We start from the raw sequence: 15,524 nt of genomic DNA on the forward strand, positions 1-15,524 counted from the left end.
ATTTACAGAGGGCTGAGCCATTGCCAGTGAAGACCAGAGCTGGCACCGAGCAGCACGGGTGAGAGATCCGTTCAGCAGGGGCTGGGCTCGTCAGGAGGAACCAGGCGGGCTGGGATCTTCACAGAGGGGCATGTGGACCAGGGACCTATGCAGGAGAAGTGAGGAGACCCTGGGACCAGAGACCCCAGAACCCACATGAGTGGGGCAGGGGGTGGAAGGGGAGCCATGCAGGGGCTGAGAAGGCTCAGAGCGGGAGCCACGGGAGCCACAGAGCCTGGAGCAGGAACATGGGACCAGGGAGATCCGAGCCCGGGGTGGTGGCCCAGGATGCCGGAGGGGCAGCAGGTGCAGGACAGGTGCAGGAGGGACGATGCCCCCGGCAATGGGCAGCTCCCTGGGTTCTGCCCTCCAGGTCCGGCTGGCGGGGCCGAAATCTCGGTGAGTGTCAGTGATCTCCAGCTGCCCTGCCAGGGCCACCCCACCTGAACGAGGTGCCAAGAGGAGCAGGAACAGCAGATACCCGGGGAGGGGGAGGACGGGAGGGGTGGAAGACGCAAGCCGGGCGCTGGGAGACCCTCCTCCCCCCGCTTTGGGAAGGGTGGCCCTGCGGATGGGCACCCGCACAGCCCCCTGCCGCCTCGGCCAGCTCCTGTCCCGGCCACCACGCTGTTGACGGCAGCCTCTCTGCACAAAGGTGCTTTCCAAGAAAGAGGCCGGCGGGTTCACAACAGCCGCACCCCACCCACCCCACCGCGAAAGGCCTCGGCCTTGGTGACCAGGAAAGAAGCACTAACCCTGGTGCACGGCTCTGACACTACCCCGCAGGGTCTCACCACAGTGGGTCGCTTTCTGAAAGCGCCTGGGCGCAGGGCTGCTGCGCCGCCCGGGTTCCCCTCCCGGACCTTGGGCAGGGGGCAGGAGGAAGGGGCTGCAGACCCAAGGACCGTGACTCCAGGGAGCGCGTGTGAGCGTGCGATGGGGCCAGCAGTGCACGTCCCGTGACCTCACACCCTCAGTGTCACTGGGAAATGAGTGTGCTCCAGACCAGCGGCCGACCAAAGGGGTCCTGAGAAAACCAAGGGGAAAAAAATCCCTCATTAAATGCCAATTTCAGGGGCAACAGTAACTTTGCCAAAATGGAAACCTTCCAGCTCCGCAGGCGTGGGGGCGCGAGGCTCCGCTGCCTCGTGATGGGCGAACTTCAGGAAGTACAGACTCGATCTGTGGGGCCGTATTCACTTTAATTACTAACATTCAACATGATTATTAGACATTTTTCTTCCCTCGCATCTGAGGAAAGCTCTGCTCCTGCGCTTTGGGGACATATGACCCTAATTCTGAAAAACAAGTCATCACCATAATAAAAGCCAAATTGAAACCATAAATAAACGGTCTCATTACAGGCGAGGGGCAGACGGGACGGGAAGGCCGGGACGAGCACCTCTGCTGCCAGCAGCAGCTCCGAGGCGGGGACCTCTCGGCGGTCTCAAGAGCCATCTTTCATTAAAGAAGTAAATACAAAGACAGTCATGCTAAAAATCCACGGGCTATTAAGCCACACTTCACGGGAGTATAAGCATCGTTACATCCTGATAGAGCCGCCATCCGTCAGGGGAGGCCGCACGTGGCGTGCGCTCTGCGCCCTCGCGGGGACACGGGCTGTTTGTCCATGGCTCTGTGTGGCTGCTGGAGGAGGAACGGGAGGGAGGAAAGAGGTGGCCCTGGCAGTGGTGGCACCTGCACTCACTGCATTTGCTTGATAAGTGTGACTTCAAGCGTGGCCTCCTTCCTCGGTCCTCCTTGGCGGGGGTGGGCACGCTGTCCCCGGCGCTGGCTCTGGTTAATCTCCGTGTGCGACGTGACGCAGGAGGCGAGGTCCGGGGAGGAGTGGTGGCGGGCTGTCTCTAGAGGAGCAGGATTAATGCTCCAAAAATATCTGCCAGCACCTGGGAGCCCGCTGGAAACGATGCCCACCGTCCTGCTCCTCCTGCCCCTGCACCCTGTGCCAGTCTGGGGCGCCTGGCTGTTGGGGCCCCCTCCCTGCACTGTCCTGCCCCACGTCCCAGGGAGCCTGGCGCAGCCCCCAGGAAGTCCATGGAGGGAAAAGAGAACCTAAGCTCCTCTTTTAAGAATGGGACCCCCATCCTTCTTCCAACCTGTTTATTAAAATTTTAATTGCGGTACAGCATACAGAGCATCCCCATCTTCAGCATTTTTGAGTGCACCGCTCGGTGGCGTGAAGCACATTTACACTGCCGTGCACCCCTCCCCGTGCCTCTCTTGTTCAAACACAAGTGGAAATACACACTGGGTGTCCCGGGACACGCGCGGACACGCAGCTCACTGGCCGAGGTCCACAGCGGGCAGGGCGCGAGGCCGTGGGCCTCCACCCCGAGCCTGCGGCGTGAAAGGCCCTACGGCTCTCGGCCATCGCCGCCCCTCCACGCCCTCCCACCACGTGCGGACCCCGCCCAAACTGGCCGAGCCTCGTGGGGCCGCCAGGGAGGTGCCCCCAGCTCTGAATTACTGGAAAGTCTTTCTGTGTCCTGAGGCCAGATCCTCCCCACCGGAATGTGTACCCCTTGGTCTCGGGGTCACCCAGGAACAAGGCCCCCCCTCTCTCTCCAGGGCGTCCCCACTAACCAGAAGCAGATGCGCTCACACGGACTCCAGCCCTCCCTGCCTCCCACTCCCTCCTCAGCTCTTCTCCACCGGCAGGCCAGGGAGAGCAGCTGGGACCTGCTCCAAGCCACATCCTGGTCACCTCTCTTCCTCCCACCCGGAGCTCAGGGGGTGGGGTGGGGCTGCTGACCCCCAGGGAGGTGGCAACTGGACAGCCAGCCCGGCAGGGAGGAAAGTGGAGCGTGCTCTCTCTGTCTCTCTCTCTCTGTCTCTCTGTCTCTCTCTCTCTCTCTCTGTCTCTCTCTCTTTGTCTCTCTGTCTCTCTCTCTCTCTGTCTCTCTCTGTCTCTGTCTCTCTCTCTGTCTCTCTCTGTCTCTCCCTCTGTCTCTCTCTGTCTCTCTCTGTCTCTCCCTCTGTCTCTCTCTGTCTCTCTCTCTCTCTGACTATCTCTTTCTGTCGCCCCAGAGCAAGCTGATGCGGTGGGGGGGTGACACGGGTGGGCAGGGCCTGGACGCTCACAAAGGTTTTTATTTCCAGAAAACGGCAGATGGTGAGGCCGCCAGACACAGCTCCAGGATGTGCTCGGTGCCCCTGGAGGGGTGTGGCCAAAGCTCTGTTGGTGGCAAGTGGCCCACTCTCTGTTGGTGAAGCCGAGCAGAGAAGGGAAGTGGTGTCGGGGACACAAGACAGTCAGGCCCTGGGGATGAGGGGCTGAGGGAGCCCAGGGGGCCTTCTCAGAGGCGCCCACGCTGCGCCCCCTGCCCGGCGCCCCTGTCCTGCCTCCAGCCCCTCTCCTCATAGCCCCCCTCCATAATATCACAACCCACCTTGGGCCCTGGGGGCCATGGTCCCCACACAGCATCCAGGCTTCTGCATCCTTGGGCCAAACGAGCAGCACCCCCTGGTGGGCACGTCTGGGCCTCCAAATTATCAGGAGGGAGCACCCAGGTGGCTGTGCATGGGCAGACAGCAGGGCTGGTCGGGTAAGCGGGGCTGGGGAGTCCCTGGGCACCAGCCAGGAAGACTCGGGGCCCAGCACTGAGATGAGGGGCACCGACGGCGAGGAGGACCCTAACCTGGAAAGGCAGCCCCAAAGGTCTCCTCTGCACCAGAACTATGACAGGGGGTCACGGCGCTTGACACCACCTCCAAAAACACCACGAAGAGACTGAAAGTCAAGTAACAAGCTCGGAAGAAAGTACCTGCAACATGCACGTAGAGAGAATGCCGACACCTTCCACGCAAAAGGGCTCTTACAAACGACGACAAAAAAGGAACAACCAAAAATAACCAAACAACTGGGCCGGCCCGGTGGTGCACTCGGTAGAGTGCGGCGCTTGGGAGTGCGGCGGCGCTTGGATCCCATATAGAGACCGGTCCGCTCACTGGTTGAGCGCGGTGCGGACGTGACACCGAGGGTTGCGATGCCGTTTCCGGTCACGAAAAAAGACAAAAAGGGAAAAAAAAAATAACCAAACAAAAAAGAGCTCTTACAATTTAGTGTTAAAAATCTGGAATACCCAGGGCCGGCCCGTGGCTCACTTGGGAGAGCGTGGTGCTGACAACACCAAGTCAAGGGTTAAGACCCCCTCACCGGTCATCTTAAAAAAAAAAAACATCTGGAATACCTGAAAAGAAAAATGGCCAAAGTACATGAATAAGTCATTCACAAAAGAGAAGCGTAAATGGCCACTAAACAAGTGGGGAGAACGTTCGGCCTCAGCGGTGAATGAAAACATCCACACTGTCGAACGCAGCTGTCGCCAAGCATCAAAACCGCCGAGCGTGGAAACAGGCCCCCTCCACGCGGGCGCACCAGGTGGCACATTAGCACACGCGGGTGACGGAGGTGGGGATGGCCAGCCCCGGCAGGCGGTCGGTCAGCACCACATTTCCAGAAGGCTCAGGAGGTGCAACCCCTGGCCCGAACGGCCCTGCATCAGATGTCGGCTGCAGGAGGACGATCAGAGGCGCGTCCAGACGGACAGAGCTCAGCCAGCTTGCTGGCTGACGTGAGGACTCACCGTGTCTTACGGTTACAGACACCCACCCCTGGAAGCCACGAAGACAACCATGAGAAAGAGCACTCGGCAAGGAGGAAAGACGTCCCTCCATGTCACGCACCTCCGCAAGTGCCTGCTGCGTGACAGGCTGGGCCCGGGCTCCCAAGATTCATCCAGGAACAAAACAAGGGTCCCTGTCTCCTGGGGCTGAGGTCCGGTGGGGGACACGGACCAGAGAGGGGAAATGGGACCGCTAAGTGACATATCCTGGGTGTCAGGAGATGACACCTGCCCTGGGAGAAAGTAGAGCAAGATGAGGGAGCCACGGTCGAGTTGGGGGCAGGCTAGCATTTTTAAAAAGATGGCCATGGTCAGGGGTGCTCACTGAGAAGGTGACTGTCACGGGGTGAACTGTGTTCCCCCAGATTCTCACGCCGAAGTCCTAATCCCCAGCACTAGGAGTGTGACTGTCTTTGAAGAAAAGGTCCTTAAAGAGGTGGTTAAATTAAAATGAGATCAGTAGGGTGGACCCTGATCCATAGGACTGTGTCCTTATAAGAAGAGATCAGGAAACAGACACACAGAGGGATGACCACGTGAGGACACAGGGAGGAGACACCGTCTGCAAGCCCAGGAGAGAGGCATCAGCAGGAACAGCCCTGCCACTCCTGGATCTCGGACTTCCAGCCTCCAGAATGTGAGAGAATGAATGTCGGTTGTTTAAGCCGCCCTGTCTGTGGTACTTTGTTATGGCAGCTGTGGCAAACAACTATGCAGACATTTGAAGAAAATTTTGCAGGCCCTGAGGGAGCGAGCCAAGAGTATGTTTAAGCGAAGACACCTCCAGGCCAAGGAATAGCAATGGAATGTCCCAAACGAGGAGTGTGCAGTCCCCCAGGAGCGGCGAGAAGGGGCAGCTGGCCGGAGTGGCATAAGGCAGCAAGCCCGTGGGGCGTGAGGCCAGAGAGACGGGCTGGGGGAGCCCACTCGGCTTCTGCTCCGAGTGAGGTGGGGCCCATGGGAGAGTGCAGCAGAGGAAGGACACTTAGAGGGTCCCCAGATAATGAGTGTGCCTCGTGAAAGGACAGGGGCAAAAGCCAAAGGCTGCAGAGAACTCTTAAATGCTGATATAAACAGCACGCCAACAAATTAGATAACTTGGCTGAAATGGAGAAGTTCCTAGAAAGACACAAACTGCCAAAACTGACTCAAGAAGAAATAGAAAATCTGAGTAGATTAGAACAAGTACAGAGATTTAATTAGTAATTCTGAAACTTTCCACAAGGACAAACCCTGGCCCAGGTGGCTTTGCTGGTGAATTCCACAAAACACTCCAGGAAGAATTACTATCCATCCTTCACAAATTCTTCCAAGAAATAGGAGAGGAGGGAACACTTACCAGCTCATTCTGTGAGGTCAGAACCACCTTGATAACAAAAGCAGACAAGGATATCACAAGAAAAATACTGACAAATATCCCTTATGAGTATAGGCACAAAAATGCTAAACAAAGTATTAGCAAACTGAATCCAGCAACATATAAAAAGGACTATATGCATGAGCAAGTGGGATTTACGCCATGAAGGCAGCATTGGTTTAAATGCAAAAGTCGATTAATGCAATACACCACAGCAATAGGGTAAAAACCAAAAGCCACATGATCACCTTAATTGACACAGTAAAAACATTTGACGAAATGAACACCTTTTCATTGACAGGAATAGAAGTGAACTTCTTCTGCCTGATAAAGGACATTTATGAAAGAGCCACATCATAAAAGCTAACATCACTCTTAATGAGGAAAGACTGCATGCTTTTCTCCTGGATCAGGAATGAGAAAAGGATGTCTGCCTTCACCACCTCTATTTAACAGGGTAATTAAAAAAGGAAAAGGAATGGAACTCATCCAGGTTGGAAAGGAAAATGTAGGGGCCGGCCCGGTGGCGCACTGGAGAGTGCGGCACTTGGGAGTGCGGTGGCGCTCCCGCCGAGGGTTCGGATCCCATGTGGAGACCGGTTCCCGCTCACTGGCTGAGCGCGGTGCGGGCGCAACACCGAGGGTTGCAATCCCATTACCGGTCAGTAAGAAAGACAAAAAGGAAAAAAAAAAAAAAAAAAAAAAAGAAAGGAAAATGTAAAACTATGTATATTTGCAGATAACATGAGCCTGTATATAGAAAATCCTAAGGAGTCCACTAATAAACTATTAGAGCTAGTAAACAAGTTCAGAAAAGCTGCAGGGTAAATATTAATACGCTAGGGGGCTGGCCCTTGGGAAGCGCAGTGGCGCTCCTGCCAAGGGTTTGGATCCCACATACAGACCGGTTCCCACTCACTGGCTGAGTGAGGCGTGGGAGCAACACCGAGGGTTGCGATCCCGTTGCCGGTCCCGGTCCGGTACAGGCGCGACACTGAGGGTTGCGATCTGTTGCCGGACACGGAAAAAGACAAAAAGGAAAAAAAAATATTAATACGCTAAAATCCATTATACTGCTATAGCTAGTGATGAACAATCTGAAAGTGAAATTAAGAAACAAATCTATTTACAATAGCATCAAAAAGAATAAAATAGTTAGGAATACATTTAGCAAAGGACGTGCAAAACTTGTTCTGTGAAAACTACAAAACATGATCAAAAGAAATTAAAGAAGACCTAAATAAATGGTAAGACATCCACGTGCATGGATTGGAAGACTTAATATTATTAAGATGACAATACTTCCCAACTGATCTGTAGATTCAATGCAATCCCTATTAAAATCTCAGCTGCCTTCTTACAGAAACCGACAGGTTGATCCTAAAATGCATATAGAATTGCAAGAGAGCCAGAATAGCCAAAGCAGTCTTGAAAAAGAACAAAGTTGGAGTCTCACACTTCATTTCAGAATTTACTGCAAAACTACTATAATCAAGAGAGTGTGGAATTGCCATAAGGAACGTGATTTACACAAGAATAGCAACAAACTAAAAAGATGCATTGGCACCCGTGTGCGCTAACTCCACCCCCACACAACTTGTTTACAAACAATGTGCTGCACCACCCCCAACCCAACCTGAGGCGAGGGGGCCTGACTAAACTGCTCTATTTTCCCCACAGGGGGATATGGGTCAGAAAAAGGATTCATTCAAGCATTTATTAAATCCTTACTGGGAAAAAAAAAAAAGGAATGTGATTTAGAGTCCTGAAATAAACTCTCACATTTATGGCCAATTGCCTAACTAAACTGCTCTATTTTCCCCACAGGGGGATATGGGTCAGAAAAAGAATTCATTCAAGCATTTATTAAATCCTTACTGGGAAAAAAAAAAAAAGGAATGTGATTTAGAGTCCTGAAATAAACTCTCACATTTATGGCCAATTGATTTCCTACAAGGGTATCAAGACAATTCGATGAGCAAAGAACAGGTGGAGGTGGGACAATTGCATAGCCACCTGCCAAAAAATGAAGTGGAACCCTTCCTCAGGCCATATACAAAAATTAACTCAAAATCGATCGTAGACTGCAAGATTCTTAGAAGAAAGCATAGGAATAAATATTCATCATCTTGGGTTAGGCAATGGTTTTTTAGGTATAATACCAAACCACACAAGTGACAAAAGAATAGATAAAGTGGATGTCATCAAAATTAAAGACTTCTGTGCCTCAAAGGACACTATCAAGAAAGTGAAAAGACAACCTAAAGAATGAGAGAAAACATTTGCAAATTGTATATCTGATAAAGAACTAGTATCCAGAACCCCATATGTAAAGAACTCTTTCAACTAAATAACAAAGACACAATTAACCCAATTAGAAAAGAGGCAAAAATCTGAAGAGAAATTTGTCCAAAAATAGATATACAAATGGCCAAGAAGCACATGAAAAGATTCTCATCAGCATTAGTCACCAGGGAAATGCAAATCAAAGCTACATGAGACATCACTTCACGCCTGCTAGGACAGCCATGACAAAGGACAGACAATAACAAGCGTTGACGTGGATGTGGAGAAACTGAAATGCCCACTTGTGCTGGTCAGAGGGTAAAACGGTGCAGCCGCTGTGGAAAACAGCTTAACGGTTCCTCAAAATAGTTAAACATGGACTCCCCACACGACTCAGCAATTCCACTGCTGGATATGCACCAAAGAGCAGTAAAAACGGGACGTGCACACGAAGACACGTACCGGAGTGTTTGCCACAGTATTGCTCGACATCCAGCGGTGACAGCAACCCCGGAGTATATCAGCTGGTGAACGGACAGGAAACATGTTCCACCCACACAATAGAACGTTGCTCAGCCACAGAAAGGAGCGAAGTGCAGGTACCCGCAACAGCACCGACGGACCTTGAAGACGTCATGCTCAGGGAAAGACGCCAGTCGCAAAAGGCCACACGTTGCAGGATTCCACTTCCGTGAAATGTCCGGAGCAGAAAGGTCCCTAGGGTGAGAGAGCGGGCTTGTGGTTCCCTAGGAGGGGAACGGCTGGGTGGTGACGAAAATGTTCCGAAATTGATTGTGGTGATGGTTGCACAACTCTGTGAATACGCTAAAAAACAAACATCATTGAATTGTACGATTTAAATTGGTGAATTACATGATATGTGAATTACGTCTCAATAAAGCTGTTAAAAATTTAACAGAAAGGAGAAGGTTATAAACCACCCCATTTAGCAGAAGCCGGTAGCCAGCTGGTAGAAAACTGTAAGGACACATGAACTAGGTGTTAACTAGTGGATTTCTCTGGGTGGCGGGACCAAAGGTGATTTTTATTTCCTTTTTATTTGTATATATTTTTTAAAACTCCTCCAGGGAGCATATACTAATTTGGTAATTGGGAGACGCATAAGCTTCATTTTCTCAGGAGTGTTTTTGGACATATTGGTCCCAACCTCCCTCTAAACCTCAGCTGCTGGCTCCTCCTGCCACCTGTGTCCCCTCCCCCCGCTGGTCTGGCTCTCGGGCCACCGTCCACCCCAGGTTGAGGTCCAGGGACAGGTGGGACGTGAAGGTGTGACCAGGGGGAACCAGAGGTAGACGTGGCTGTGGGCAGACCCCAGCTGGATGGGGGTGGGGTGGCCTATCTGACGTCCCCCAGGGGAACCAGGGATCTGTACGCAGGGTGGGGAGCCACAGGGAAGCCAACGGGGGAGAAAGCTTAGTAGGTGAGGTGGACAGTGCCTAAGATGGCTGGGCAGAGAAGTGTCCCCAATGCCCCCAAACGGTGTCGGGAGCCAGGAAGTTGCTGCCCTTCCCTTCTCCACACACTGACCCCGATAAAAGGACAGGTGGGTGGCAGGGCCTCAGGAGGGGACAGGGAGCGGCTCAGGGGCCCCTCTGCCCTCTCTGGGGTGTGTGAGGCTCAGCAAGCAGTGGCTAGGTCAGCTGCCCGCCTGCACCCATGCCTCGGCACCCCCCAGCTCTGTCTGGGCTGTGAGCCCGTCTGCTCCAGCTCAGTGATGCCGCTGAACAGGTCATCTCGTCGTTTGTCTGTGTGACTGCTCTGTCTGGGGCAATCAGCAGTTGCCACAGGGACTCCCTGCTGGACCACTGCCCTTAATCCCAGGGCCTAAGGAACCTCAGGCAACATGGGGAGAGTGAGTGAATGAACGGATGAATGAATAAATGGGTTCGTGGTGAGCGAATGAATGAGCGGGGGGGTGAAGGAATACGTCAGCCATTGGCCTCGGGAAACCAAGGCTGGGGCCAGGAGCCACAAGCAGTTGGCGCCCGGGCCTGGGGACAGGGGTGTGGGGAGAGGAGGTCGTTAAGGGAAGCAGTTCTGCCTTGGTAGCAGTCACAGCCCAACACTGGCAGAACTTGACGGTGGATGTAAGAGACACCAGATGACACCCACAGCCCCTCTAGCCTGAGCTGCTGCAGCCTGCCCGCAGCCTCTGGCCACACATTCTCCTGAGAGGCCCTGCTGGAGGCTGTGGGCGTCAGACATGGACAGCATCGCCCCTGCCCACAGAAAACTTCTAGGCTGGCAGTGGAGACGGGACATCTCCATGATTTTATGTCCTCCTCTCCCCAGTAGAAGAGAAATGACCCACTTGTCCACTCTGCTCTGCACCTAGGTCCTCAGGCAGCCCGAGCCACCTCGTGCAGAAAGCCCTCCCCAGCTCACCCACGCACAGCCAACAGCTGCCCCTGGCCTGCCCTGGACCCCATGGTTGGCACTGCACCCTGACACACACATGTAGGAAACCAGTGGAGGAGAGGGGCTTTCTTTCCCTACCCAGGCCACCAGCTCCTCAGCATTGAGCTCATTTTGCTGGTCAGCTTTATAAAGTAAAATTACATGCAATAAAATTCACCAATTTATGTGTACACTTCGGTGAGCTTGACAAATAACCCAGCAGCGTAATCACCACCGTCACGATGCAGAGCGTTCCTGTCACCTGATGGCCCATCACACACTCGGCCATCTGCCCCCACCCCAGATCTGGCAGCCACCCATCTGTCTTCTGTAATGACAGTTCAGCCCTTTCTATAACATCGTGTGCATGGGATCATGCAGCGTGTAACCATTTGGGACCAGATTCTCTCACTTGGCATGATGTTTTTGAGATTCATCATGTGTGGCCAGGGTAGTGGCTCATTCCTGTTCATTGCTGAGTAGTATTCCACTGTATGGACGTACCAGAGTGCCTGTCCAGTCACCCACTAAGAGGTAATTGCATTGCTTTCAATTTGGGGCTATTACAAATAAAGCTGCTGTGAACATTTGCATACAAGTTTTGTGTGGATTTAAGTTTTCATTCCTCTTGGGAAAATACCTGTAAGTGGGATTGCTGGGCTGTATGGTAAGTGTGTGTTAAACTTTACGAGAAACTGACACACTGGTTTCCAAAGCAGCCATGCCATCTCGCATTCCCATCTGCAGTGCAGGAGAGTTCCAGGTGCCCCGGTGTCCTCCCCAGTTTCTGGTGTCAGCTTCTGAATGAACTTCAGTCACCTAACGGGTGTGCAGCAGCACCTCACTGCACCTGAACTTTTCCTGCATCTGATCACGAATCATGCTGAGCATTTTTTTCACACGCTTATTTACTCTCCACACCTCTTCTTGTCTGAAATGTTTTGTCTTATTTCTTGGCAAGTTGTCTTATTACTGAGTTGTAAGAGTTCCTTATATATTCCAGACACAGGTCTTTTATCAGAGATATGTTTTGCAAATACTTGCTCCCAATCTTTGGCTTTTTGTTTTCTTTAACAGTGTCTTTTGAAACACAAACATTTTTTTTTCCTTTTTTTTCTTTTTTACTGACCGGCAACGGGATCGCAACCCTCGGTGTTGCGCCCGCACCACGCTCAGCCAGTGAGCGGGAACCGGTCTCCACATGGGATCCGAACCCTCGGCGGGAGCGCCGCCGCACTCCCAAGCGGCGCACTCTCCAGTGCACCACCCGGCCGGCCCTGAAACACAAACATTTTTAATTTTGATGAAGTCCAATTTATTATTTTTGTTTTATTTTATGGTTTGTGCTTTTTGCATCTTAGAAATTTTGCTGAACCAAAGGACACAAGATTTTTCTCCTAGAAGTTTTAAACTTATGGCTCTTACATTTAGGTGTATGAACCATTTCTAGTTAATATTTACTAATATCAACTAGTTAGTCCAGTTAGTATTTGTATATCCTGTGAGTGCAGCTCGAAGTTCTTTCTACCCATATGTCTGTCGAGTTGTTCCAGAACCTTCTGTTAAAACAACTATCCTTTCTCCACTGGATTATCTTTGCACCTTTGTTGAAACCCAGTTGCCGTACACGTAAGGATTTATTCTGGACTCTGGTCTCAGTCTTTGATCTATGTCTCTCTTTAAGCCAATACTATACTCTCTTGATTGCTGTAGTTTTATAGTAAAACTGGAAACCAGATAGTATAAGAAGTTTCCCAAATTTGTTCTTCTATAGAATTGTTTGGGCTTTTCTAGGTCCTTCATATTTTTAAGTTTCAGAATCAACTTAGCAATTTCTAAAAAAAAAAAAAAAAAACTGGCCGTGGTTCTGATTGAAATTGCATTCTATCTACAGATCAATTTTGGGAGAGTTGATATATTAACCATATAGAGTCCTAGAATCTATATACATGATATGACTCTCCATTTCTTTAGGTCTTTTTTAATCTCAGTGGTATTTTATAGTTTCCTGTGTATCGATCTCACGCAGATTTTGTTAAACATACCCCTAAGTGTTTCGTGGTCTTTATTCCATTCGTAAACGGTGTTGTCACGATCATTTCAACTTCTGATTGTTAGTACACAGAAACAGAATTGGCCCTTTCTGGCTTGGTACGCTGTTGCTTTGGTAGACTCTCTTATTAGTTTTACCAGCATTTTGTAGCTTTGGGTTTTCTACAGATAGCAATGTCATCTGCGAATAAAGGTCATTTAGAGTTTTCCCTGCCTTGCGACGTTGGCTGTGTCCTCCAGCAGAAACCAAGTGAACAGTGCACAATCCTGCCTCACTCCTGACTGGAGAGAAAGCACCGGGTCTCTCGCCACCACACGGGACGTTGCTGTGGGTTTTGTAGTTACCCTTTACCAGGTTGAGAGCTCCCTCCTATTCCCAGTTTACTGAGGGTTTTTATCACAAACAGGTGTTGACAAAATGTTTTTTTTTTTTTTTTTTATCTACTGAAAAGCTCGTGTGCTTTTTCTTTTCTAGTCTGCTAACATGATAAATAACATCAGTTGACTTTTAAATGTTAAACTAAGTTTGCATTCCTGGAATAATCCCCACAGGGTCATTCGTACAGTATTCTTTTTATATATTGATGGAATTGACTTGCTGATGTTTTGCTGAGGATTTTTGTGTCTGGGCTCATGAGAGATAGTGGACCTTTCTTTTCTCAACATGTCCTCAGTTGGTTGTGGGACCAGGGTTAAGATGGTTTCAGGTAGAGTTGGGAAGTTGTCCCTCCTCCTCTGTGTCCCAAGAGTGGGTGTTTTTCTCCCTTCTGTGTCTGGTGTAATCCACCAGTAGCCTGGGGGCAGGGAGGTAAGCATTCTCTTGTGAAGGTGTTGAGTTTTGAGGATTTGTGAGAGCTGGAGCCGGAGCTGGCCCTGTGGCCCTGGACCAAGGCCCAGGCTGGCAGTGGCGACTCAGGAATGGGCAATTCTACAGAGAATCAGAGTGGACACAGGTGTGCCTGGAAGACGTGGAGGGGGCAAGAGGGGCCCCGAACTGAGCCCTGAGGAGGCCCATGGGCACGGGATGCACAGACACATAGCTGAGGAGTGGCCAGAGAAGGTGGAAAAGACCTCAGGGACACGAGGTGGGGAAGGAAGTGGGAGTAAGTCCTGAGAGCAAGATTTTGGGTTAACCAGGAGGACCAGGTGAGAATGGTCAACAGGGCCAAACGCTGCTGAGGGCACCAGAAAGGTGAGCTCTGTCACCCTGCAGGCGGGGAGGTATGAGGCCACATGGCATCTCCCACAGGTGCCCTCCTCTGCCTGCCCCAGCCTGGGCCCTCTCCTGGTCTCCTGCACGCTCTCAGCTGACAATTTCTCTAGCCCAAGATCCTGAATGCTCTTTAATTCAGCTCAAAATGACCACTGCCGCCTCACACCAGCAGCAGCCTGGGGCTGACCCTCTGTCTGTGGTTGTCTGTCTAAAGCCCTGAGCCCCCAACTGGGAGGACTCTGACTGGCTGTCCTCCTCACCCGATGACCCAGAACTTAACCCATGGTGGCTCTTAATCCAGACCTGTAAAGAGAAGCAAGGCATGGATGGCAGGGGCAGGTGTCCTGAGGCCGACACCCCTTCCTGGGCTGCAAGTGCAAACAGCCCAAAGAGCACTCCACTCTACTGCGGCGGGTCACTGCAAAGATCTGGGTATTTCCTCAGTGCACGTGGCACTCAAGAGTGCCCAGGGTGGGCAGAAGAAAATCTACAAGCGAAACTTCGATGCCCAGGAACTTACCTGTAGACATGCCACCACGATGGCCAACGCAGCTTCCCAGGCGGCCCACACACGGTGGGACCCCGGGCCTGCAGGGTTCCGGGCCACCCTCCCCTCCCACCACCTTCTGCAGCACTAGCTTAAGGAAACGTGTTTTTCTGCAAGAAACAGAGGGTCCCTCCACGTCTGGCTGCTTCTGCGCTCTGGCCTGATGTCTTTAGACTTTCCAGACGCTTCTCCTGGTTAACCCAAAATCTTGCACCCCCAGCCCAACCGCTCAGACTGAAGAGAGAAAGGTCGGCAGCAAAGACCAGGGAGGTGCCGGCGATGGGGCCGCTGCCGTGTGGCCTTGGGCGAGTTCCTGGACTCCACCGCTGTGCTAGTCGCTGATGCACCCCCGGGAAATGCCGCCCCTTCTTCCGGTGGGAACAGGAGCGGAGGCGGAGGATGGTGCCCGGCATAGCCAGCCTCGGGAGGTGCAAGTCTGCCCCGCACGCAGCGCCCCATACCCCGCGCTCAAACCGCCATGTCCCACGCACAGTCCCCCATGTCCCGAGCACAGGACCCCCACCCCGCGCGCAGACCCCGTGTCCTGTGCGTAGACCCCGTGTCCCGCGCAATCCCCCAGCCCCGCGCGCGGATCCCGTGTCCCGGACGCAGACCCCCATGTTCCGGGCACAGACCCCCATGTCCCCGGTGCAGACCCACCGCCCCGAGCGCAGACCCCGTGTCCCGCGCAGTCCTCCCTCCCCGCGCGCGGACCCACCGCCCCACGAGCGGACCCCTATGTCCCGCGCGCAGTCTCCCCGCCCCGCGCAGACCCCCATATCCCGGGCCCAGACCCCCCGCCCCGCGCAGCCCCCCATGTCCCGGGCGCAGTCCCCCAGCCCCGCGCAGCCCCCGCGAGGGGCGGGAAACTCCTTCCGAGACCCGGGGTCGCGGCCCGCAGAGCGGATGTGCCGGGCCGAGGCTGCCACCTGCCCTGCTTCCCACCGGGCCGCGGCGCGTGGGTCG

The 15,524-nt window shown here is 52.7% G+C and overlaps 1 protein-coding gene across 1 annotated transcript in view; it reads left to right on the forward strand.

Annotated features, from left to right (window-relative positions):
- Positions 1-327: 327 nt before the first annotated feature.
- Positions 328-15,524, forward strand: part of BRSK2 (BR serine/threonine kinase 2) — a 75,333-nt gene continuing 60,136 nt past the window's right edge. Inside the window, exons 1-3 of the mRNA XM_008584818.1 lie at positions 328-438; positions 598-837; positions 14,943-15,516. Of these exons, the coding sequence (XP_008583040.1) occupies positions 328-438; positions 598-837; positions 14,943-15,516 (925 nt within the window). The remainder of the gene's footprint in view (positions 439-597; positions 838-14,942; positions 15,517-15,524) is intronic.

The sequence above is a fragment of the Galeopterus variegatus genome, unplaced genomic scaffold (assembly GCF_000696425.1).
Source record: "Galeopterus variegatus unplaced genomic scaffold, G_variegatus-3.0.2 Scaffold3381, whole genome shotgun sequence".
Lineage (NCBI taxonomy): Eukaryota > Metazoa > Chordata > Mammalia > Dermoptera > Cynocephalidae > Galeopterus > Galeopterus variegatus.